General features: G+C 36.6%; 1 protein-coding gene across 1 annotated transcript in view; it reads right to left on the reverse strand.

Moving 5' to 3' along the window:
* Positions 1-26,438, reverse strand: part of LOC136677750 (sialoadhesin-like) — a 77,758-nt gene that overhangs the window by 14,355 nt on the left and 36,965 nt on the right. The window contains exons 12-15 of the mRNA XM_066655362.1: positions 18,746-18,880; positions 13,901-14,142; positions 5,838-5,856; positions 4,979-5,233 (exon numbers count right to left, since the gene is read on the reverse strand). Coding sequence (XP_066511459.1) covers positions 4,979-5,233; positions 5,838-5,856; positions 13,901-14,142; positions 18,746-18,880 — 651 coding nt within the window. The remainder of the gene's footprint in view (positions 1-4,978; positions 5,234-5,837; positions 5,857-13,900; positions 14,143-18,745; positions 18,881-26,438) is intronic.

Raw genomic sequence — 26,438 nt, forward strand, 5'->3', positions numbered from 1 at the left:
TTCTTTCTAAAATTGGATCACTATCTTTCTAAAATTGGATCAACCATCTGCACATGGGTGTTTCTTTTCTTTTTTGTGTATTTAACCTAAATATTTCAGTTTTGAACACAACATAGCCAATGTGAACTAATGCTGCATCAGTCAGCATCTCTCTCTCTCTCTCTCTCTCTCTCTCTCTCTCTCTCTCTTATTTGATGGGACGAACTCTTTCATTTGAGCAGTTTTACTTTCTGGTCATCTGAAAGGAAAGAAACACACAGCTGACATGTAACAGGAACAGGAACATATGCACAGAATATACAGATGACTTAATAAGGAACAGAAAAAGCAGATGAAAGAAAGGAAGAAAATAAATAAGACTAATACAAGTCCAAAGCAATCATGCATCCCAGTTTTATCTGTAAAGAACTGTCCTCAGTAGAAGTGGATTAACTCACTGCTAGATTCTCATACACAGGAGAGCAGGACTGAGGATCCAGAGCTGTGTACGGATCATCAGAAGGACTGGAATGGAAAGTCTGTTTGAGGGAGAATCAGAATGAAGCAGAGGAGGAGACATGAAGACGTTTGAGGTGTGTAGGAGTTCTTCATGAATCTGAATGTCTGAGTGAAGTGTGTTTCTGAAGAGATACTTACAACAGCTGAGGTACAAAACATAAGCATTTTGAAGAGTCTAGAAGTAACACTAACTTCATAAAGATTTAGGATCTTAGATTCCTGCAGACAATCAACAGAGTGAACCTATGTTTTTATACTTGATGAAAACAAGTTGTGTAGGCTGGTGCTCAGCGTACTTAATTGTTTTTAATTTCAAAACATTTTTTGAAAGATTATTCTGTAACATGCATGAAGGGGCGGCATGGTGGTGCAACAGGTAGCATGGGCTCTGGAACCTATCTGCTGTTTTACTCTTGAGTTGCTTGAGGTGAGAGGCAAAGGGCAGGAACAGGTTTACTCATAGCCCCTCGGCTCATCACCTATACTTTGGGGTGTTCTCCAGTGGATGAGAGGGTAGTTTCCCTGCACCTTTGGTTTGGTGAATGAGTACCTGACATTCTTGGAGACAATATAAGGGGTGCTGGATGGTGCTCATTATGGGGACATTTTTCTCACATGGGCAATGACAGTGAGCCCTGCTGGGGCATGACTGGGAGGAACAGCAGATAAGTTTACTAAACATCTAAGAGAGGACTGGCTTCTGTAATACAGATTAAAATGATGAATAACATTATATTTTTGTCTTTTCAGATCTTGAGGAGTAAAGACATGACATTTTTAAAACAATCACAAAGGATGATATATAATAATAAACTCCTAACTTTACAGAGTGGAGATTACATTACTCTCTCCCTAACTGACTTTTTCAATAGGTATGCACTTGTTCACTTTATTTAAATGTTATACGATTATCTTGCACTATTGTCTACTCTGCCTTGTACATCCATTATCCTACCTCCAAATCAGGTTATTGTCTTCAGTCAGTGTCCCATTGACTCATGTCTATCAGTGAGCTCCTGGTATCGTGTGTCCTGCACTTGTCTTCTGTTTGTACACTTTCATATATTTATATACTTAGCTTGGTTGAATTTAGTCTATTTGTTGTTAAATATTACTGCATCTTGGAGAGGAGAGTAACGTAAATTCAATCCTTTGTATGTCCTGTACATATGCAGAATTGACCATAAAATTCTCTTGACTTGACTTGACATCTGATGAGGAGTGACAGCTCTGACTCACCAGAGATGAAGAGCAGAAACAGCAGAGAAACAGTGAGAGACATTCTGAGTGAAACCATCAGTGAAACCTGGATGATCAGAAATGACACATTACTTTTTCAAGGCTCAGCAACATCTCTAAATCTGCAGAACCATGTTCATAGTGCAGACACAGAGCTCTGAGTTAAACACTGTTACTGCACTGAACATTAGATGTGTGTTACATAGCAGTGTTTCTACAGTTATAGAGAGAACACTTTGTGGATCCTGAAGGAAACTGCAGTGTTGCAGTAGCAGACATATTCCACATGAACAGACATAAACTAGTCTAAATAGAGGGGGTTATAGTTCTCATATCACTGCTACATTTCCTCTGTTATATACATGCACTTCACTAACAGTGCGTCTCAGTAGATGCTTTAGAGTAGAAATGATTACAAGGGACCGATAGACAACCTACATTTCTGAACCTAAAGACAACACAAATATTAGAGTCACTTCACTTCTCTTTCCATTAACAATGAATTAATGACTCTTTACTGATTCCAAAAGCACTGAGTCTACCTTCATTAAGCGTCGTTCATCTCTTCAACATAAAGAACAAATACAGAAAATATAGAGTTAAACTATATGTGGGTAAAGTGTTGCTGACTTATTTTCATACACACTCTGACATGTTCTTCCTGTCTTCACTCTGTTTGTCCCTCCTTATGAACTAGACATAGACTAAACTCTTTCTCATTAAAATGGGAGATCACAAAAACATCATTGAAAGATCTGTTGAATATTGTAGAACACTGAGGCAGTAGTGAAATGATGAACATCTATTTAATCAGTTATTTTACTCTTTCTTGCTCGTCTGTCTGTACAGATATTGAGTGACTGATGAACAGATCTATTTTCTTTCATTGGAACTTCCTTTACCTCTGAACACTCAGGCCTCAGTGGTGAGTTCAGCTTGTGGTCAGTGTGGTGGTGCTGTCATCTGCTCTTGTCATATACTGACATTTAGATGAATTTAGAGAGGAATTCAACTCCCACTGCACCATAAGGTCCATCACTGACTGAGATCTGGAGCTCTAGTAACTCGTCTGACTCATGAAATATGTACACAGTTCATTACTTGTGAAACCACTTTTATTTCAGAAATTAAAAATAGCATTAACATCACACATAAGCTAACAATAGAAAAGCTGTTCAAAAGAATGTTCTTCCTTAACACCATTGGTATTTAAGAATTTAAATAAAAGGTTTAAATGTGGGTTAAACCTTTTAACAAATTGATGGCTTCTTTGGAGAACAGCAGAAACGATTACATATGGCATGGTGTGGAAAATCAGGATTTGACTTCTTTAGCAGGCGTTGACGTTCCAGGCTGTAGACACAAATCCTCTGGTGTTTTATTTATTTATTTAGTTAGTTAGTTTATTTGAAAACCTAGCTACTAGAAGGGGAGAAACAGCCCTTCATTGGATCATTAACCACATCCCTCTCCAATAAGATGTTTCCAGTTGTGTCTTTGGGATTAAACATACTCAAGTACATGTACTAAAGTAGAATTTGGATAGGTTTGTACTTTCTGTCTTACTTCTACACATTAATATTAATGAGTAAAGGAATTACATTTTTTACTAACAGTGTCTCTGCTGCTTTGTGGCTAGTCATACCAATGACGTCTGGGATTCATCTTCTTATTTCAGGAGAGGAGTTCAGCAGAAGAGGAACAGAGCCGTACAAACTGAATTTCCCTAACTGAGATATGATGGAAGTTACAGTTCTGTTTTATGAATATTCTCATCTAAAAAATGGGATGCTGCAGATTAGAATTTGGGAACCACTAGATTAAGGCTTTTCTAACCACATTTGTTTAAAACCTAACCAGTGTTGTACATGTTACTGAATCTGATGAAAACAAGTCAAATTCACTCTGAAAGTTTACAATGAAACACTAAGAGAAAAACAGCAACATTAGCCAAAGAACTAGTAAAGCTTTAACTATATCAAGAATATTGAATGCAAGTATTAAAATATCAGCTCTAGCTCTAAAACAATGTACATAAGCTGATTATACTACAGGGTGTCCTAAAGTAAGTAGACAAAAGATGTAAGGGAAGAGTACAGTCTGTTAGGCTATGATTAACCCTTACCCCCACAGCTGGCTTCAGGAATTGAATCACCATCTTTTATGTGGTTGTTTCCTTTCTTTTCTTTCTACTTACATTTGGGGCATCCTGTATAACAGTTTAAATATTTCAGTTTTAAACATAATACTCTGCATCAGTCAGCCTCTCTCTCTCTCTCTCTCTCTCTCTCATAATAATAATAATAATAATAAGTTGCACTAATATAACACTGTTCACATACCCAAGGACACTTTACAATTGAGACGGAAAATAAAATATGAGAGAGAGAGAGAGAGATAGAGAAGAAGCACTGTGCTGCTTCAGTCCAACAGCTGTCTTTAAACACCTCACCTGGTAGATATTATCATGATCCTCCACCACTCTGTTCCTCACACTCTTCTTCTTCCTCCTACAGGATTTTAGAAAGAATTGAGTGATGTACCGGCGTGATTCATTAGTGATTATTCATTATAAATGTTAGAAATGCTGTAGTTAATATATCTTATAGTTAATATATCTTATTCTGTGTTTAAAAGATATTTGTTATTAATAACACGGACATAATTAATGTAAATTTATCAGAAAACACGTGTCCATTCTTACCACATCATACAAACAATCACCACAACCCCACAGACTCCAACTCCAACCCCCACATGCAGGATCAGAGAGCTTTCTGAAGACAGGAATCAGAGCAAATGTTTCATACGTGCTGCTAACAAAAGCCACCAGACTTTTTTTTAAACAATTAGACATGATGCTTTTTTAAAATACCTTCAATACTGACTGGAACCGCAGCTGATTTTTTAGACCTATGTTCATTCTGAGTGAAACAGTAGTACCATCCACTGCTTCTGGAGTTCTTTATAAAACTGTAACTGTGTCCAGATCCTACAGGTGAGGTTTCACCTTCTTTAAACCAGGTGTAGTTCTGCACAGGTGGATTAGCATCACTGCTGCAGGTCAGAGTCACTGAACTGTCCTCCACTTTTTCACCAGAGGGACGGATGGACACTGAGACACTCTTTGGAGGATCTACACATCAGAGAATAACAGCAGTGAGTGATCTAATCATCATAGAGCATAGCATCTGTAGAAAATATAACCATTGAGAAATGTTAAATACGTGAAAAAACATACACAGAACATTCAGAGTCTGAGCTTCAGAGTATTTCTCTCTGTGTTCATTACTGCACTTGCACTTGTATTCTCCACTGTCCACAGAGCGGATCCTGTTCATTGTGTAGTTCTCTCCTTTTGGTAAAAACAATGTTCCTTTAAACCAGTTACACTCTGGAGGTGGATTAGCATCACTGCTGCAGGTCAGAGTCACTGAACTGTCCTCCAGTGGTTCACCAGAGGGACGGATGGACGCTGAGACACTCTTTGGACCGTCTGGAGGTAGAAAAACTCATTACATCTCAAAAGTATTTTTATTAACACTGCAATGGTCCACAATCTCTATATTAATTATTACATTAATCTTAGGCTGGGCAGTCTTATCTGCAAAGGGCTGGTGTGGCTGATGGTTTTTATTCAAACCAACCAGGAGGTCACATGATCAGATGTTTTACTGAGACCAACTATTTAAAGCAGTGAAATCAGGGGTGTTCTGGCCTGAATGGACTCAAATACAGCAGCCACACTGGCCCTTTGTGGATAAGATTGCCCAACCCTGATCTACATCGGTTCTCATAGTTTTGGAGTCATTTATTGCAAATAGCATCAAACATAAAGATAAAATCACAAATAATAAAATTAATACAAATATTTTCTAAGTATAAAAATAAAAGAAACTCTTTGTTGTTTTCCATTGTGTTCATCATTTTCAGATTTAAAGCTTCTCCTGCAGATATTTCAGTGAACTCTGGAGAATTTCTGTAACTGTGTCTTTCATTCATAGATTTATTATTGTTTAAAGAGAAATTACTGCTACAGTTCAGCACCAACCCTCAGTTTCTTTATTTTCTGAGACTGAAAGAAATGAGTCTGTACTTACATCTGACATTCAGAGTGACCTCAGGAGAGTTCAGACCCTGTACAGCACAGTGATATCTGCCCTTATCCTCCCTGCTGACCGACTGCAGGTGGAGCTGGTCAGTTCTGGAGGATAAACCATGTCCATTTTTGTACCAGGTGAATGTTGGACTGTCAGTCAGACTGCAGGAGGTTTTACATGTGAGAGTGACTTTATCTCCCTCTGTCACTGTCTCAGGAACCTCCACCTGCAGATCTGTAAACAACAGAAAATTGTCTGTGTTATCCTTCACCTTAGAATCAATAAATTACTGGTGTTTTAAATGTTTCTGAAAAAAAGAAGAATTAAAAGCAATGCTGCAGATGAAACTTCAGCACTTTACATAAAGCACAATAATAATTCTAATGAGGGGCTCACTGAAGGCCATGTGAATTTAACCATCAAACATTGTCATGTTTGTGTTTCACTCTGAATCTCCTCATATTTTAAGTACATTAACTCTTACTTAAAGTACATACTCAAGTATTAAGTACATTTCCTATATGTATATGAATAGGTGTAATATAAACTTAGGGTAATTCTCCTTAATTCAGATTCATCTGATCCTAGATCACCACTGTGTCTCTGAAATGCTGTGTAAACACTGCTCCTCCGGGACTAAGCAGTGTTTTTCTCAGGTGTGGTGTGAAGGACTGATGTAGGTCTCTTACAGAACTGCTGGAGGAATCCTGTTCACCAGTGAATGAAGTACAGTGTCTTATTTATGCTGATGGAACTTACCTGTGACAGAGAGATCAACTCCATCTTCACCTTGATACTTTCCTCCAGTCTGATCTGTTATAAATCTGAAGTAGTATTTACTCTGGTCCTTTTCTGTCACATCTCTCAGTCTGAGGGTGCAGTTGTGTTGTTTATCTCCAGTGAACTGAACCCTGTCTCTGTACTCTGGGTCATTTAACAGATCAGGAGGCTCTTCACCATTTACAGACAGGTCTTTGGTCCAGAAAGCTCTTTGGACTGAGTGACCCTTTCGATATGTGTAAGTGCAGCCCATGGTTACTGTAGATCCCTTTAGAGCACAGACAGATTTAGGGCTGTAATTCACACTCCACTCTCTCTCAGCAACCGCTGCAAAAACAAAACAGAATTTTGCAAATTATCAGGACTAAGGCTTTTACACAGCTAAGAGTAGGCTTTCTGAATAAAATCTAATCAAGGCTCAAGTGACGAAATGAGAATTACAGAAGAGTAAAGAAAATACACAAATATCTCAGAAAAGTTTAAACTTGGTAAAAAAAAATTAATGTGACACAAAGTTAAGGAACGTGTTTATTGAAACCCAATCCACCCGATTGGGAAAAGGCTAAAATAAATAAAATTAATGGAAAGTATCGAGGAAAAATATAAATAAGCAGGAGAAATCTGAGGAAGAGAGGAACCGCTGTCTTCCTTCACACTAGACAGGTACCGTTTGAGTGTGTGTCTGTGTTTCCAGACAAGGAAGAGTCTCAATAGCTCAAGGAGAGAAAAAGTTGAGAGGAAATGCGAAAAAAAAAGCCTGCTAGTGTCTTAGACTGTGTCTTAGAGCTCAGGTCGAGACAAAGTCACAGCACTTAAGAGAATCTTTGGGACTTTAAGTCTTTTTTAAAAAAAAATGAGTGTGATTAGCTCCGAGGATCTAGTGGCCAGAGACGACCTAGCGCCAGAGCCAACCGTTACAGAAACATCGTCTACAACTTTAGATTCTTAAAACAAACAAAAAGTTTGAGAATATAAAAAGAAAGCTGTGCGAACAGAGTGCCATTTTATTCCAGATAAAATCGCTGTATTAAAGTAATAACACTCTGGCTCTGATGTGCTTGGGTGACCTGCTTCTATCAAAGGAAACAGATTCTCCATGAATTACATTAATGATCATTGAATAAAATTAGACACACAGAATCACATCAGATTTGACAAGTTTGATAAGAACATGTTAGATTATTATTATTACTATTATTATTATTAACAATAACAACAACAACAACAACAACAATAATAATAATAATAATAATAATAATAATAATAAGGCGTCTGTTCAAATATAGAGCTGCTCCAATCTTCAGCTTCACTGACCTCCGCTTCACGTCAGAGTCTGGTTTATAAAGTTAGTGTTGGCCAGTGCTGGGCTTGAGGTCAGTAACGAGAGCATAACAGATAACAATGACGGATAATTGCAGTTATGAAAGAGGCTTGTATATAACTGGTAGGGAAGCTGAGGAGGATCTGAGAATTAGTGAATGTTAATATTAGCTGTGTTCAGGTTGTGAGAAATCTCTAAACATGCAGCAAGTTAACGTTAGTCATTGGCCCTGTCCCAAACTGCACACAGCTGAACTGAATGGTATGAAATTACATACAGGTGCTGGTCATAAAATTAGAATATCATTAAAAAGTTGATTCATTTCAGTAATTCCATTCAAAAAGTGAAACTTGTATATTATACTCATTCATTACACACCGACTGATATATTTCAAGTGTTTGTTTCTTTTAATTTGATGATTATAACTTATCTATCTCTGAGAGATACGTGCTACATTATGATCATTATATAAAATCAGACTCTCTTTTTTTCTAACAGCCCTCTGTTTTTAACTGAAATTCCACTAAAGTCTAAGCGCAAATACAACTCTGAGATCAGCTTCCCCTTGGCTTTTATGTAAATGCAGCAATACAAATCTTTAACATGAACCGAGCCCATTGAAACGTGAGAAAATCACTTCTGACTAGTAATCACTAGACAGTGTCACTGCTTATTTGCATGAAGTTGACCAAAACTAAATTGGAAACTGGAGGATTTTTAAATATTTCACACCTTCAGTTAAGCACATTATTTTTCATAGATTTTTACTCTTAAGAACTAACTTAAAATGTATTTTATTTTTAATGAACATAGCTGTATTTAATGACAGACCTCCTTAGAGCTGTGTAGAGTTACCTGAGATAAGATTATGTTAGGACAGATAAGTTCACTAAATGTCTAAGAGAGGATTTGCTTCTGTAATACAGATTAAAATGATGAATAAGATTTAATTATTATCTTGTCAGATCTTGAGGAGTAATGATAGGACATTTTTAAAATGATCACAAAGGATAATAATAAACTCCTAACTGTACAGAGTAGAGATTATATCTGATGAGGAGTGACAGCTCTGACTCACCAGAGATGAAGAGTAGAAACAGCAGAGAAACAGTGAGAGAAATTCTGAGTGAAACCATCAGTGAAACCTGGATGATCAGAAATGACACATTACTTTTTCAAGGCTCAGCAACATCTCTAAATCTGCAGAACCATGTTCATAGTGCAGACACAGAGCTCTGAGTTAAACACTGTTACTGCACTGAACATTAGATGTGTGTTACATAGCAGTGTTTCTACAGTTATAAAGAGAGCACTGTGTGGATCCTGAAGGAAACTGCAGTGTTGCAGTAGCAGACATATTTCACATGAACAGACATAAACTAGTCTAAATAGAGGGGGTTATAGTTCTCATATCACTGCTACATTTCCTCTGTTATACACATGCACTCCACTAACAGTGTGTCTCAGTAGATGCTTTAGAGTAGAAATGATCACAAGGGACCAATAGTCAACCTACATTTCTGAACCTAAAGACAACACAAATATTAGAGTCACTTTACTTTTCTTTCTATTAACATTGAATTAATGACTCTTTACTGATTCCAAAAACACTGAGTCTTTTCCTACCTTCATTAAGCGTCGTTCATCTCTTCAACACAAAGAACAAATGCTGAGAAAAAGAGGTAAATCACATGCAGTAAAAGTATGGCCAACTTATTTTCGCACACATTGATATTGTTCTTCATGTTTCCACTATATTTGTCCTTCTTAAATCACGTATAAACTAGACATAGTCTGGATGTTCTTTCACATTAAAATTGTACTTTATAAAAACATTACATATTGAAATAACTGTTGTATATTGTAAAATACTATGGCTGTTGTGAGATGCTCTTTCTTGCTTGTCTCTCTTTAGAGAGATTTAAGAACTTACCCGCAGGTCTATTTCCTTTCCATTTACTTAGAATTTCATTTTCTTCGAAACACTCAGGCCTCAGTGGTGAGCCCATCCAGTGTGGAGGTGATGTCATGTAGTTTTGGCTTGTACTGCCATTTAAAGGAATTTAGGGAAGATCCATCACTGACTGAGATCCGAAGCTCTAATAACTCCTCTGATTCTTCATCCATCTTTCTCTTCTGCTCTGATTTCACTTACATTAGTCTTACAGATGCCCGGAAGGTTAAGATGAAAAAAAAAATGTTGAAAGTGTGTTCCTAAGTCAAGATTAATTCACACATTTATAATAAGGAAGAGCAAAATTTCTGTCCTGTTGCTGCATGATGGCCAACGTCCTTGTGCCTTTACAGTGACAATGTACGGAGTTTGTCTGCTTGTGGTCAAAGCTGATACAGCATGCTAATTCTTAGAACTTAGCTTCTCAGAAAATTTTTTTTACTGTTCCCTATGAAGCCTGGAAGGGTAAGGCAAAAAACTGCTGCTAAAAACTGGTGTAACATGCTAAGTCCATCCATCCATTATCTGTAACCGCTTATCCAATTTAGGGTCGCGGGGGGTCCAGAGCCTACCTGGAATCATCGGGCGCAAGGCGGGAATATACCCTGGAGGGGACACCAGTCCTTCACAGGGCATAAGAATAAATAATAAATATTTTTTTTTCTGAAAATGTAGTAGCTTTGTGTGTTTGTTTAATTCTACAGATGATTAACACAGAATATTAGAGATTACTTGTTGAGCACTGGAAGAAAGTAGCATCAAAGGAGATTAGCTAAACACCAACTATGTTTATTTAAACAGTACTTTTAATATCCTGCAGTTCAGAAAACATCAAAAACACACAAAGAAATATATAACTCAATACCAATATGACAATAAAATAAATGAAACTTGAAAAAGCAAACAAAAAGTATAACTGAAAGAGTTTTAACTGAAGTAACATGGATAAAACAAATGTAAAATCAGTGAAAATCAATATGTCTCAGTAACAGATCCATAGATGAATATTGTATATCTTTAACCAAACACTTCCCACAATACAAAATGTTAAATTGTAGCTTAGGAAGTGTAACTAGGCCTGGCCACCACTGGTTTTCATAGCCAAAGGTGGTTGTAAACTTTGTAATTATACTCATACTGAATTAGAATCTGATAGGTTTGTACTTTCTGCTTTACCTCTACACATTAATATTAATGAGAAAAGGAATTACATTTTTACTGACAGTGTCTTTCCTGCTTTGTGTTTGGTCACAATACTGACTTCAGCCAACTGCAGAAGATAAAGAGGAATCAGTTGAGATCACATGAGTTTTAAGGGGAAGTGAACTTTGATTGCTTAATTCACATCCTACACCAGTTCTCAGTATTTAAAACCTATTCTTATTTAAAACCATCAAAAACCACACAGAATATATCACATCTATATCCCCATTCAGGTTGGATTCACTTCTCTGGTGGGACTTCTGTAATAATTTTGCATGTGATGAAACTCACATTCGGACAGCAATGACAAATTCACATTGTCACATGATAGTGAGTGAGATTCTAGTTCTCAGTTTATATTCTATGAATATAAAAGTACTGTAATTCTATATTCACGCAGCTGCCATTATAATGGTTCCTTTTATCAATCTTTGTGATCACCTTTTTTTTTCACCACACGAATACACTGATAAATCTGACCATTTCTGATTTTATCTTTATTTAGAGTTTATCCGTACAGCTTTTTAACTTTACATGAAATATTACAAATGCTTTTTGAAAATCACAATATGGTCACCCCACTACAGAAGACCGATCCCCCCACCCCTCATTATCTAAGGCTACTTAGAAATTAGCTAGAAAATTCATGTTTAAAAAAGTTATGAGGTTTTCTCTTCAAATAATGAGTGCATTGTAATTTCATGTTGCTGTCAAATTCACTCTGAAATTTCATTGTAAAAATTGGACACTAACAGAAAAAGACCAGCTCTAGCTTTTAATGTATTTAAACTTATACCATAATTTTGTAAACAGCATCAGTCAACACCTCTCTCTCTCTGTGTTTAGATACTGACATTCTGAATAAATGAAACACAGTCAATCTTAACCAAACCTTACCCACAACGTATGTAAGCTGATACATGTAGTATTAAACATCTATAATATATACTAATAGTTTTATATAAAATAATAAATCATAAATGGAACAAGAACCTAGTATGCTGATAAAAGCAAAAGTCAAAAAAAGAAGAAATAGAAGGTGAAGTCTCTAGCAGGGATGTAGAGAAAGACAAAAACATGCATAAAATCAATATAAGATCAAAGGAAACACACACGTCCCAGTAGAAGCTCCATTGATGAGGAAGGTAAAGCTGTTCAAGTGGTGGTGAAGGAGACTCCACAGTGGAGACTCTGCTGTGTCTTAAAGAGCTACTAAACAGTTCTCAGTAGAAGAGGATTGACTCACTGCTAGAGTGTCGTAATCAGGGGAGCGGGACTGAGGATCCAGAGCTGTGTACAGATCATCAGAAGAACTGGAATGGGCAATCTGTTTGAGAGAGAGACAGAATGAAGCAGAGCAGGAGACATTTGAGGTGTGTAGGAGTTCTTCATGAATCTGAATGTCTGAGTGAAGTGTGTTTTTGAAGAGACTTACTGCAGCTGAGCTATACATGTTATCAGAAGACCTGGGCACAGGCTCAAGAGCTGTAAATGTGTTGTCATCAGCCATAGGGTCATAGTTCTGGAAAGAAGGGGGTTAGAGAACACAATAAGCCGCAATTTGAGGCCTCTCAATTATATTAAACAGTCAAAGTATAATTTTGATTGTGGCAACTCAGGTTAAACATCCCCTGATTGAAGTTGTCTCATGCACAGCTTGGTTTGGAGGAGATGAGCAGAAATGATTGCTTCTCAATTCAAAAGAAGGTTCTTCAATGAGCAACACATGCATTTACATTTATAAACAAACAGTCTGGACGCAACAGTATCTTCATGGAAATGTACTGTACATTTTAATTTTGTTGTAACAGTTGATTAGTTACTCAAGTGCCAGCGGGTGTTAGAATGTGAATGAATGTATGTCCCTATGTAAGAGTGTCTGGTGTCCTATGCTGAAATAAAACACTCTCCAGGGTGCTTTCCCACCTTGTGCTCAGTGATTCTGGGTAGGCCCTGAAACCACCACGGCCCTGAACTGGATAAGCGATTACAGACAATGAATGAATGTAATAAACATTAAAATATAAATTTTTTAAACAAAGGTCTCCAGTCATAGCACACAACTTGCTTCTACAATTTCTGCTTACATTCTACCCTCAAAATGTACTCTTCTAATTAGTTTTGATAGGTTTGATAGTTTTGCTACTGGATTTCTCTTACAGTTACAGAGTGTATTTCACATTTACAGTGCTGTCTCAAAATCAAGGAGAAGGGTGGGATGTCACCATCACTCTAATCTCTAAACATCAACTCAGCAGGTGAGAAACAAGCCCCTCAGGAGTTAAATCATTCAGTTCCTGAAACAGAAACACAACACTGTGCAGCTTCACTCCAACAGCTTTAAACATCTCACCTGATAGATATTATCATGATCCTCCACCACGCTGTTCTTCACACTCTTCTTTTTATTGCTTGTGTTTAGAAATAAGTGAGTGATGTATCAGCGTGATTCATTAGTGATCAATCATTATATTGTTAGAAATTCTATTGTTATATCTCAGTCTGTGTTTAAATGTTTTATATTTCTCTATAGTGTTGCTGCATAAAGGAACATGCAAATTTATCAGAACATACACACTTAAACAAATGTCTATTTTTACCACATAATGAAAGCAACAGCAGTAATCACTGCAACCCCACAGACTCCAACTTCAACCACCACATACAGGATTAGAGAGTTTTCTGATGAGTGAAAAAAAGAACATAAACAAATGTTTTAATGTTGTGTCAAAAATTGCCAAGCTGCCATGAAACATTAAAATATATGATGCATTTCTTGAAATACCTTCCATATTGACAGGAACTGCAGCTGATTTTTTAGACCCAAGTTCATTCTGAGTGAAACAGTAGTACCATCCACTGCTTCTGGAGTTCTTTATAAAACTGTAACTGTGTCCAGATCCTACAGGTGAGGTTTCACCTTCTTTAAACCAGGTGTAGTTCTGCACAGGTGGATTAGCATCACTGCTGCAGGTCAGAGTCACTGAATTATTCCCCATTGTTTCACCAAAGAAAGCGATGGACACTGAGAGGATCTTTGGGCCATCTAGAGGCAGAATGAAACTTTACCATGTTACACATAAGGTTAATCAGGTTCACAGCAGCTGGGAACATGACATTCTCTTCTTAGCAATGTAATCTTGCCTAAATCAATTATATCAAGTTTTCTTTTGATAGTTTATTAAATTATTTTTTTTATTTTTTATTAAAAATAATTTTCTATTTTGTGGCGGCACGGTGGCGCAGCAGGTAGTGTCACAGTCACACAGCTCCAGTGACCTGGAGGTTGTGGGTTCGTTTCCCACTCTGGGTGACTGTCTGTGAGGAGTTCGGTGTGTTCTCCCCATGTCCGCGTGGGTTTCCCCCCACAGTCCAAAAACACACGTTGGTAGGTGGATTGGCGACTCAAAAGTGTCCGTAGGTGTGTGTGTGTGTGTGTGTTGCCCTGTGAAGGACTGGTGCCCCCTCCAGGGTGTATTCCTGCCTTGTGCCCAATGATTCCAGGTAGGCTCTGGACCCACCGTGACCCTGAACTGGATAAGCGGTTACAGATAATGAATGAATTAATTAATTAATTTTCTATTTTTTATCCCATTAATATCCACCACTCTGTGTTCATGTACTGTCCCTTTAATTCTACATGGCCGTGTATGTATTCAAGTTATTCTGCCACATGGAAGCATCATGGAGGAGAACCTAAACAAAGAGGCCAACAGAGCATTTTGAGCAGCTTGAACCAAAGGAATAAACTGTGTCTGTTGTCTGGACGAGGAGAAGTGGTTAAAGATAATGACTGAATGTCGTTTGGACAAGACTTTAGTTAAGACAACACTGAACATAAAGGAGACAAATGTAAACACTGACAAAAACAGTTTCAGCCAAAGTTAGTCCCACCAGTCTGTTTCAACAAGAAGCACAGAATGTCACCAAATATGAACAGTGCATGGCTCAAAAAAAATAAAAATAAAAAATTTAAAAAACATACTGAGAAGCTCCTAGCAACATTAGAAAACACGTATCTCAGGTTTAACACTGCACCATATTTATAGTAGAATCGTTGTCAGTAAATTATGAGGGCAAACAAATTTAATAATCATTAATTAATCATAATTGATGTAAAATGTTCAATGAACTGTGTTACTGGCTTGTGGTCATATCAACCAGCACTACCCAGACAGCGAGCATATATCCGTCCACTGGCATAAAAAGATTGGCACACCACTGACTGTAGACCACTATTGGTCCACCATCAGGCCACTCAGATTACTGTTCTGTGTCTAGGATATAACTCATTTTAATCTCCTCAAACAGATTTTAAATTCACAGAGACCTTTATTTTGGAAAACAAACTAATACAAATATTACCAGATATAATAATGAGTGCCTGATATGAAACGATTATGCTGAAAATGCTGACACTGTGCTTGATTAAAATTATTTACTCATCTAATTTAAAAAGAAAAACAAAAGAAAAACAAGAGCTGCTGCATCTCCGTCTCTGGGAGCCGATGAACCGCAGGGAGAGAGAGCTGTGTCTCCCGCAGCTCTGTCTCTGGAAGTCAAGGAACCTCGGAGAGAAAGCCATGTCTCCCGTTGCTCTGTCTTTGGAAGTACTTCTGCCTTGCAGACCCATCGCGGCGCTGAACTGGATAAGGGTTACAGATAATGAATGAATGAGAAGAGTGAGAGGTTACATAACTGCCTTAAATTAAGACATGATTCACTGCTGTAAAAAAATTGTATAAAATCTTATCTTGACTTTGTCAGATCTAGAGTCAGGACTAAAGACTGGACATTTCTGTAACACAGCCCCAAAGGATGATATATAATAATAAACTCCTAACTTTACAGAGTGGAAATTATATCTGATGAGGAGTGACAGCTCTGACTCACCAGAGATGAAGAGCAGAAACAGCAGAGAAACAGTGAGAGACATTCTGAGTGAAACCATCAGTGAAACCTGGATGATCAGAAAAGACACATTACTTTTTCAAGTCTCAGTAACACCTCTAAATCTGCAGAACCATGTTCATAGTGCAGACACAGAGCTCTGAGTTAAACACTGTTACTGCACTGAACATTAGATGTGTGTTACATAGCAGTGTTTCTACAGTTATAGAGAGAACACTTTGTGGATCCTGAAGGAAACTGCAGGGTTGCAGTAGCAGACATATTCCACATGAACAGACATAAACTAGTCTAAATAGAGGGGGTTATAGTTCTCATATCACTGCTACATTTCCTCTGTTATATACATGCACTTCACTAACAGTGCGTCTCAGTAGATGCTTTAGAGTAGAAATGATCACAAGGGACCAATAGTCAACCTACATTTCTGAACCTAAAGACAACACAAATATTAAAGTCACTTCTCTTTCTTTTAACTATGAATTAATGACTCTTTACTGATTTCAAAAACACATTTGGAGCCTTTTCCTACCTTCGTTAACACAAAGAACAAACAAAGTATAACAAAGTATAACTTTTACTTTGTTCTTCCTGTTTTACTGCACTTATCCTTCCATATTCCATGTAAACTAGACATAGATTAAACTATCTGACTGGAAATTGTAGATTATAAAAAAACTGAATATTGTAGAATACTAAGGCAGTAGTGAGATTATGAACATGTATTTAATCAGTGAATTTACTCTTTTCTCCTCATCTGTCTGTATAGAGATTGAATCATGTCAGATGATCAATAGCTCTATTTTTTTGCTACGTTTTCCTAGAATTTCCTTTTTTTCTGTACACTCAGACATCTGTGCTCTTGTGGTCAGTGTGGTGGTGATGTCATCTACTGTTGGCTTATAATAAGGTCCATCACTGACTGAGATCTGGAGCTCTAGTAACTCATCTGACTCTTTATCCATCTTTCCCTTCTGCTCATATATCACTTATAACTTAGAACTGGTGTTAAACTGATGCTGTGACCACCTTTTTTATTTAAGAAAAAAAGGAAGTGATTGCTACACTTAAAAACCCACACTCTCCATTTCCGAACAGCTTAATTTTTTTTAAGTTGTCATAGCGACATAACACTATTTCTTCCTATGAAATCTGTTAGGAACAGAAAGTTTTTTTTTCCTGATACAACACCATACTATTTATATAGCCAATACTTTTCTGAGCACCTGCTCATCCAGTATTAAGGGCCATTTACAAACATTTACATATGATTATCTTTTTAAATCAGATTAAGTTCATAATCAAGATCATTGAATGATGCTATTTCCTTAACATAGCAGAATTAACCAAAACACCAACACAATGGAATTAAGCAGGCCAGGATAGGTTATATATACATATATACATAATGTCAAAGTTCATAAAGTTATATATATATATAAATATATATATATATATATATATATATATATATATATATATATATAAAATAATTAGTAAAATAATAAGTAAAAAAAAAATTCAGAGGTGCGTTTTGGCCATTAAATATATATATATATATATATATATATATATATATATATATATATATATTTATATATATTTATATAATGGCCAAAACGCACCTCTGAATTTTTTTTTTACTCTGCTCTAACCCACTACCCACTACACAAAGAAACAAGACCCTCAGGAGTTCAATCAGATCAGTTCCAGCAGCAGAAACACAGCACTGTGCAGCTTCAGTCCAACAGCTGTCTTTAAACAGCTCATCTGTTTGACACCACTATAATCCTCCATCACTCTCTTCTTTTTCTTCCCCTTGCTTTTAGAAAAGAGTGAGTTATATATCAGTGTGACTCTTTCATGATTGATCATTATAATGTTGGAAATTGTTATCATACTTTATTTTGTGCCTTTCTGTTACTTTTTACTGAATATTATTGCTACATAAGAAAAACGTAAAAAATAAACTTAGCACAAAAAGAAAATTACCTACACTCAGCTCTACTACTCATCCCACAAATGCATGTTCCTTACAAATGTGGCATCATTTAAAAAGGGAATTAACAGGCTTTCTAACGGTATAAGATTTATTGCCAAGAAGCTTTGTTACAACGAAGTAATAATCTACCAAACACATTTCCTTACTTTTTGTGCTATTTTTAAATGTAAATGTATCAGAACACACATATTTATACACATGTTCATTCTTACCACATCATGAAAACAAAAGCAATCATAGCTGCAGCTCCACAGACTCCAACTCCAACCACTACATGCAGCTTTTCTGATGAGAGTCACAGGGACAGAAAACAAAAAAAAATGTTTTATATGTTCTATTGAAAGCCATCAGACTGTCAGAAAATGAAGACATGATGCATTTAAAAAAAAAATACCTTCAATAATGACCCAAGTTCATTCTGAGTGAAAGAGTAGTACCATCCGCTGCTTCTGGAGTTCAGTGTAAAGCTGTGTCCAGATCCTACAGGTCAGGTTTCACCTACTTTAAACCAGGTGTAGTTCTGCACAGGTGGATTAGCATCACTGCTGCAGGTCAGAGTCACTGAACTGTCCTCCACTGTTTCACCAGAGAAAGTGATGGACAATGAGACAGACTTTGTAGGACTTTCTCTAAGCATTAGAGAAAAACAGCTGTGAGTGATTAAATCATCAAAGGACAAAAAAATTATAAAAAATACAACCATAAATATTGTAAATATGTAAAAATATTCACTTATTACACAAAACATTCAGTGTCAGAGCTTCAGAGTATTTCTCTCCGTGTTTATTACTGCACTTGCACTTGTATTCTCCACTGTTCACAGAGCAAATCCTGTTCATTGTGTGGTTCTCTCTTTTTGCTACAAATGAATTTCCTTTAATCCGTTTAAACCAGTTACACTCTGGAGGTGGATTAGCATCATTGCTGCAGGTCAGAGTCACTCCACTATGTAACCAGAGGGATGGAGGGACAATAAGACAGACTTTGGACCGTCCAAATGTAGAATCACACATTAGACATGGGGTTAGCTAGGTGCACAGCAGCTGTATGAACCAGTTTTGCACCCTGAAATTGTGTTCAATCTTATCTGGGCAAGATCTGTTACCTAATGTTATGATATATGGTTAGAATTAGAAGGCAGGTGAATTGTTTGAGACAGAATCTCCTTTGCTTGAGTTTGCTTATTCAGTGCTGCAGCCAATGGAATCACAGTCACTCGTGCAGGGTTAGTTTTGCACACTGGGAATTTAAAACTCTGCTTTTCCATTTAACTAATGTTAAAACCATGTCCTGGATAAACTACATTTCATTCTCCCTCAAAACATCTGTGATGACAACAGCAGCTTTAGTGGTTGGGGTGGTAGAAAGAGAGGAGGGAGGACTCTATATGAACTTCTAATGTTTTGGCCTAGGATATTTCACATCTTATCCAGTGTATTATTGTTATAATAAACAAAAATACACTTTTGTTTTTGCTCATGTTTTTCATGAGCTGACCGCAAAGATCTAAATCTTTTTCTAGAAAAAAAACAGGCTTTTTCTCTCAAATATTGAGCTGCTGACTGCTGGAATATCAACCAGAGATGTTGCTCATGAATTCAATGATCATTTCTCTACCAAAAGCCATCTGCAAAGGCTTTTCAGAGAATTTGGCAGTACACCCAACTGGCCTCACAACCGCAGACCACATGTAACCACACCAGCCCAGGACCTCCTCCACATTCAGCATCTTCACCTCCAAGATCGTCTGAGACCGGCCCCGGACAGTTGCTGCAACAATCAAACAACCAAAGTATTTCTGCCCAAGCTGTCAGAAACCTGGCAATTGTGGGTTCAAGTCTCACTACGAGTGACTGTCTGTGTCCCTGTGTCTGCGTGGGTTTCCTCCGGGTGCTCTGGTATCCGACCATGGTCCAAAACATACACAGGTAGGTGGGTTGGTGACTCAAAAGTGTTTATATATATATATATATTTTATTGAGAGGCTGCTGTTAGGTACTGTAATTCTCTTACTTGGTCTCAAATAATCTAGTAATCATTCACCTTCTCTCAGGCAACATTGATTTACTGAATGCTTTACATAGACCAGCAGTCCCTTGACCCTCCTTCCCTTGTTGCACCTGCTCTACTACGTCCATGTGGTCCAATGCTCTCTTAACAAAAACACTGCTTAATTTGTAAATAATGAATTAAGGGAACACAGAGACTGAGGTGATCCAGTAAGTGCACATGGAGTGTTAAGGGTCAACAATGCACTTACTGTCATGTAAAATAAAAATTAAAAGTAAAATTTTGGTAAGTGAATTTTTTTCAGTAACATCAGATCTTAGTGTGGTAAAGTCCACACTGTGTGGAACACCTTTGAACATGTGTATTTATATAACTTTGTAACTTTGTAAGATTTTGGCAGATTAATTTGTTTTCCCTAAAACAGAACTCATGCTGGGAGAAGAGCCACTGTTTGGAGATGTCCCAGCCCTACCTAAAAAAGAAGTTTCAAATTGATTCTGCCTTTGAGTTTTACTCCCTCAAAGTTTTACTTTGAGTTTCCCAATCCTAACTGAACTAGATATTGTGACTGGTTCTGCTGCGAAGTTTGACTGTGCTGTTCACAAGGTTCAGGGAGAATGGATTATACTCAGTTATAAATTGCCATTGAGAACAGTGCCAGATCAAGGTAAAAAGGATCCAGAACGCATGCACTTCAAATTTGTTTCTAACACAAATTCTCACACAAATTTTGTTTCTACAGAATAGAGCTCAGTTTAAGTGAGGGGTTTGCAAATCACGGTATTCTGTTATTATTTATGTTTTACCCAACACCCCAACTTAATTGGAACTGGGGTAAGAAACTAATAATTGTAAACAGTGTAAATTACATCTGATGAGGTGTGGCTGCTGTAACTCACCAAAAATGAAGAGCAGAATTGGCAGAGGAACAGGGATAGCCATTCTAAGAAAACTCATGAGAAACCTGGATGATCAGAAAATTATATTACATTTTTATTAATTATGAAAAGCTGTTTTAAGGGACAGCAGTATCTCAAATTTGATCTTACCATACTGCAGACACAGAACTTTGTAAAACTTTAACTTCACTAAGATTACTTAACTAACATTAGATGTGTGTTATGTTAATAGAGGTGGTTATAGTTCTCATATCTCTGCTACTTTTCCTCTGTTATATACATGCACTTCACTAACAGTGTGTCTCAGTAGATGTTTTAGAGTAGAAATGATCACAAGGGACCAATAGTCAACCTACGTTTCTGAACCTAAAGACAACACAAATATTAGAGTCACTTCACTTCTCTTTCCATTAACAATGAATTAATGACTCTTTACTGATTCCAAAATCTCTGAGTCTTTTCCTACCTTCATTAAGCGTCGTTCATCTCTTCAACACAAAAAAAACAAATGCAGAGAACAAGATCTTTACCAGGTTAATCTTATATTAGCAGGTTAAATATATATATATATATATATAATGGTACTAACTTCTTTTCTCACACACTAATATTATGCTTCCTGTGTTCTATGAATTTATCATTCCTTGTTCAAGAATAAACTACACACAGACTAAACTATCTTTCTCACTGAAATCGAAGACATTAAATACTGAAAGAACTGCAGTATACTGTAGAATACTAAGGCAGTAGTGAGATGATGAACATCTTCCATTTAATCAGTGATTTTGGTCTTTGTTGCTCATCTTTCTGTAGAGAGATTTGAGTGATATATACTGACCAGCTTGTCTATTTATATATTTACATAGAATTTCCTTTTCTTCTGAACACTCAGGCCTCAGTGGTGAGCTTGTGGTCGGTGTGGTGGTAATGTTATCTATTGCTGGTTTATACCGCCTTCTAGAGGAATTTAACAAGTTTCATTTCATGTCCTTAACATGTTTCATTTCATGTGACGATAACTGGTGCTAAAGTGATGGTGTAACAGCTGTGACAGAAAGCAGAAACACCTGAGATACAACTGGATAAACTAAGTGTAATCATCTACCATTGTTAGATACGAAGAAAACACTCACACTTATTGTTATTTGTACTGAGATCACCTTCATTGGTTTGGAATATAGGAGCTCTCTCTCACTCTAACTCTGTGTGTGTGTGTATGTATATATATGTGTGTGTGTGTTCATTTATTTCTCTAGACTAGGACAGAGAACATTTGAGATCATGTTGTGAGCTGTGAGATCTATGTATTTGGAGATGAGACAATCTCCAGCAATGTCTTTATTTAAACTCTACATTAAATATACTACAGTTCAGCAAATATAAAAACCTGCTAATAAAAATTATACAAAACCTATAATAACAATGTGGTCAAAAAAAACTTGAAAATATTAAAAGAAAAAAGAGCAAAATAAAATCAAACAAAAAACTCAAACTTCTTGATTAATAACTAAATTTACAAAAATTATTTCATACAATGGATAATAAAGGGAATGAAGTAAAAAACAGGTGTGTCCTGATAACAGGATGGTGATCCATGGATGTGTGAATGTGTATTGTGAATGTGTTTAAATTTGAAAAGTGCAGAAGTTATTTCAAGTAAATCATGTGATGATACATTACCATAGGACCTGGACATTGGGTCAAGAACTGCATACACGTCCTTAATGTAAGGGTCGTCATATTGAGGTTGAACTGTGCATAGTGTTAACCAAATAATTTGGCTGATTTTAAAACATTATTCTTCCAAGGATTATGCAACATGATTTCAGGTCTAAAATGTAAATAAACTACTAAAAGAGCATACCTAATAAAACATGTTGAGAAGATAACCTGTAGTTATTGTATGTTCAATATGTGAGACACCCACTGGTGATGCGATTCAACTACAGATACTCAATTTACCCAAAGAAGAACTGTGAAAACAGTGTTTCTTATTAACAACAACACTGATTTATTCACTTACTGGACTCTTCAGGTTAAATCTTCATGTTAAGTTTAGAGTTATAGTAAGATTTAGGGTTAGGCTTCTTACATGACTTATAACTACTCAGAATGGTCTTTTAATAACATATGTATGATTTCACCATGTTAACATATAGGGTTTGAGAATATTTTAACAGGCTTAAATCATATTATATTCCATTACAATAAGTGGGATCGGTGTATATGATAAATAATTATAAAGCTACATTACTTTTAGTATAGATGTAAAATAAAGCAATAGGCCACGAGACGTTGTGTGTTACTGCGAGTTTTGTCATGGGTAAGTTTAAAATCACAGTAACACACGGCCTCGAGTGGCTCATTATTTTATGAAACATAAAATACAAAAAATTGCACAAATGTTCAATTAATAAGCGTATTTATTCATTAACAATATAATATTTTTCCACCACAGAGTATAGTCTGTTAACGGCGAACGCCGTTGCTAAGCAACATGTGAGCAATGCATAGATACTCAATTGAACTAAATATCCTCACGTATATTCAGGGTTCTTTAGTTTAGAAAAAATTACATTTCTGTCCTCATTCTGAAGGGACCCTTACGCCCAATTTATAATTCTGCATCAACCCTACTGACCCTAATGCTGAAGGACGTATAGAGCTAGCCCTGAGCTGTGTTTTTAGCCTTTAGCTCAACCATTCCTTCACTAATATAAACTCTGGTAGCTAAGCAGGTTAACATGAACATTTAGACACTAAACACTCACTTTTGTATAATATAATTTTATTAATATTATATTAATCTGGACAATCCCTTCACACCATTCATCCAGTGTTAACCCACACAATATTCCAAAATGAATATGGAATTCAGAAGTTGTGAAGCAGGCAAAGGTGTGCATATATCATGTATTTTACAACAGCTTTGAATGCGTCTCAGCCAGTTGAAATCTCGAATTAAAAATTTATTTGTAAAATGTAGAATCTGCATTTGTGGATAAAGTCACTCACAAGTTTTCCGTGACGTACATTTGTTCATTTCCTCTTGTGGGGCTTTTGGATTTTGAGACTTTCCGTTCACATTTCACCCGATCCAAATACAAATGCAGCCTGATCCTGCATTTCTCGATTCTCGAATCTCGATTTTAAATTCGAGACTTCGACTTTACAAATATTTGCAATATAAATTTAAACAAATGTATTTATTTTCGCATAAAATTGTGATATATATATATGAAATCCAAAAACATGTATTTATGAAGGTAACTGTATTTGCATAAATTGCAGACTGTGAAACACACAGTGGGATGTATTCATTTGTGATTAGTGAAACATATTTGTGACTTGTGTTTTATTTCTGGATTTACATTTACGCATTTGTAAAGTATTTTGAGACTAATCTCTCTCCATACTCTATGAGCTGATACATGTAGTTATTTTTAAATATTATACTATTAATATTTGTAATATTAAATCATAAATGTATACACAGAATGTAAAGATGACAGAGGAGGAAAAAAATGCACAGAAAGTAAAAACAAATGAAAGCTCAAGCGGAAGAGAGGAAGACGGGAACATGAATAAGACAAATACAAGACCAAAGAAAACACACTCATCCAAGTAGATGATTCACAGATGAGGAAGGTGAAGCTGTTCAGATGGTGGTGATGGAGACTCCAGAGTAGAGACACAGTGGAGCTGTGTCTTAAAGAGCTACTAAACCATCCTCAGTTGAAGGATTTACTCACTGCTAGATTACCATATTCTGAAGTGTGGGACTGAGGATCCAGAGCTGTGTACGGATCATCAGAAGGACTGGAACGGACAGTCTGTTTGAGGGAGAGACAGAATGAAGCAGAGGAGGAGACATGAAGACATTTGAGGTGTGTAGGAGTTCTTCATGAATCTGAATGTCTGAGTGAAGTCTGAAGAGTTTCTTACTCCATCTGAGCTATACATGTTATCAGTTGATCTGGGCATGGGGTCAGGAGCTGTAAATGTGTCGTCCTCAGCTTTATGGTCATAGTTCTGAAAAGAGGAGGGTTAGAGAACATAAGAAGTTTGAGGCCTCACAATGTTTTTTCAAAATGGCAAAGAATTTTTTTTATTGTGGCCAATCAGGTGTAACTTGCAGTGATCCTAACCCCTGATGTAAATCTCTTCGTGCACAGACTGGTGTGGACATGATCTAGGATTTGGGGCTTAATTTCAGAGAATTTCTTCACTGAACAACAAGTACATTTGCATTATGAATCAACAGTCTGGAAATAACACTAACTCCATAATATTGTACCATAATGAACAGTAAAATATAAATAGTTTAAACAATGGTCTGCTGTCACAGGGCACAACTAACTACTTTTATTTCTGCTTAAATTCTGCCCTCGAAATGTATTCTTCCAATTAGTTGATAAGTAAAATAGTTTTAGACTTCACAAGACATTACCCATTACTGTTAATTAACAGTGTGAACATGTATGTTTTGAAAAAGATGTGAGTAAACAAGTTATGTAGATTATTTTAAAATGTGCTTAATTGTAAATATTACATGAAGTGCTTTTGTGTATGAAAGTGCTGAGACACAATCACAAACTGCAATTGAGAATTAGCCACCTGAAAAGCACTCAGAGACCATGTTCATACTTGGCAATTATATGCAACTATACGTGCCTTAACATGACCAGCACTAAGTGCAAAGAGAATTAACCCCTCTGGACATTGCTTGGGACTGTAACATGCAAAACGATCTAAATCATTTTTCCTCTAGAAATAATCTTATTCTGGGCTTGTGATCAACTGTGCAGAAATGCCTGTCCATTGTGGAATTAAACGCCATGGGAGGCAGAAAATCATGAAGCCTAACAATGCAAAATTCTTAGGTATGCAGACATAGCAGCTGAGCCAGAATAACTCAAGTGGCATACAGGTGGGATGTTTTCCCTGTTGATGTAGAGTATAGAAGGTTCCTAGCTACTTGCATCTGGGACAACAGGTTGTTGCTGTTGAGCCCTATGGAAGTGTTGGCCTATAAACAAAACGCAGATGATATGGTGCCCATGTGATGATCCCAATGAAGTGATTATCTTGTCTATGAATTAAGGCAGCCGACATAAATTAGTGCTGACAAGTGGGACTTTAATATCAAGTCCTATAAACTTAAATGAAGTGATTATTCAAATGCCTTAGTATGTGGTCTGGTACAGGGATCCAGAACATAAAGGTATGTCTCTCTGTTTACTCTTGGCATCATAAACCCCTGGCAGAGCGGGGGTAGAGAAGCGTGGGGTCAGCCAGAGATGTTATCTTCAGATTGGTGGAACTTTATTCCAGAATTCTAGTTTCACGAAGAATTAAAAAAACAATTTGTCCTTAATTTGCTATACACCCTCAAAAGCTAAGTACTGCCCACAACAACTGTAACTTACATAATCAAACCAATTGTATGTGGTCATATGGACACTTTCAAACTGCCAGAAGTTATTGGAGTTATCAGATCACCCAAAACTCATTTTGGTGCCC

The sequence above is a fragment of the Hoplias malabaricus genome, chromosome 2 (assembly GCF_029633855.1).
Source record: "Hoplias malabaricus isolate fHopMal1 chromosome 2, fHopMal1.hap1, whole genome shotgun sequence".
Lineage (NCBI taxonomy): Eukaryota > Metazoa > Chordata > Actinopteri > Characiformes > Erythrinidae > Hoplias > Hoplias malabaricus.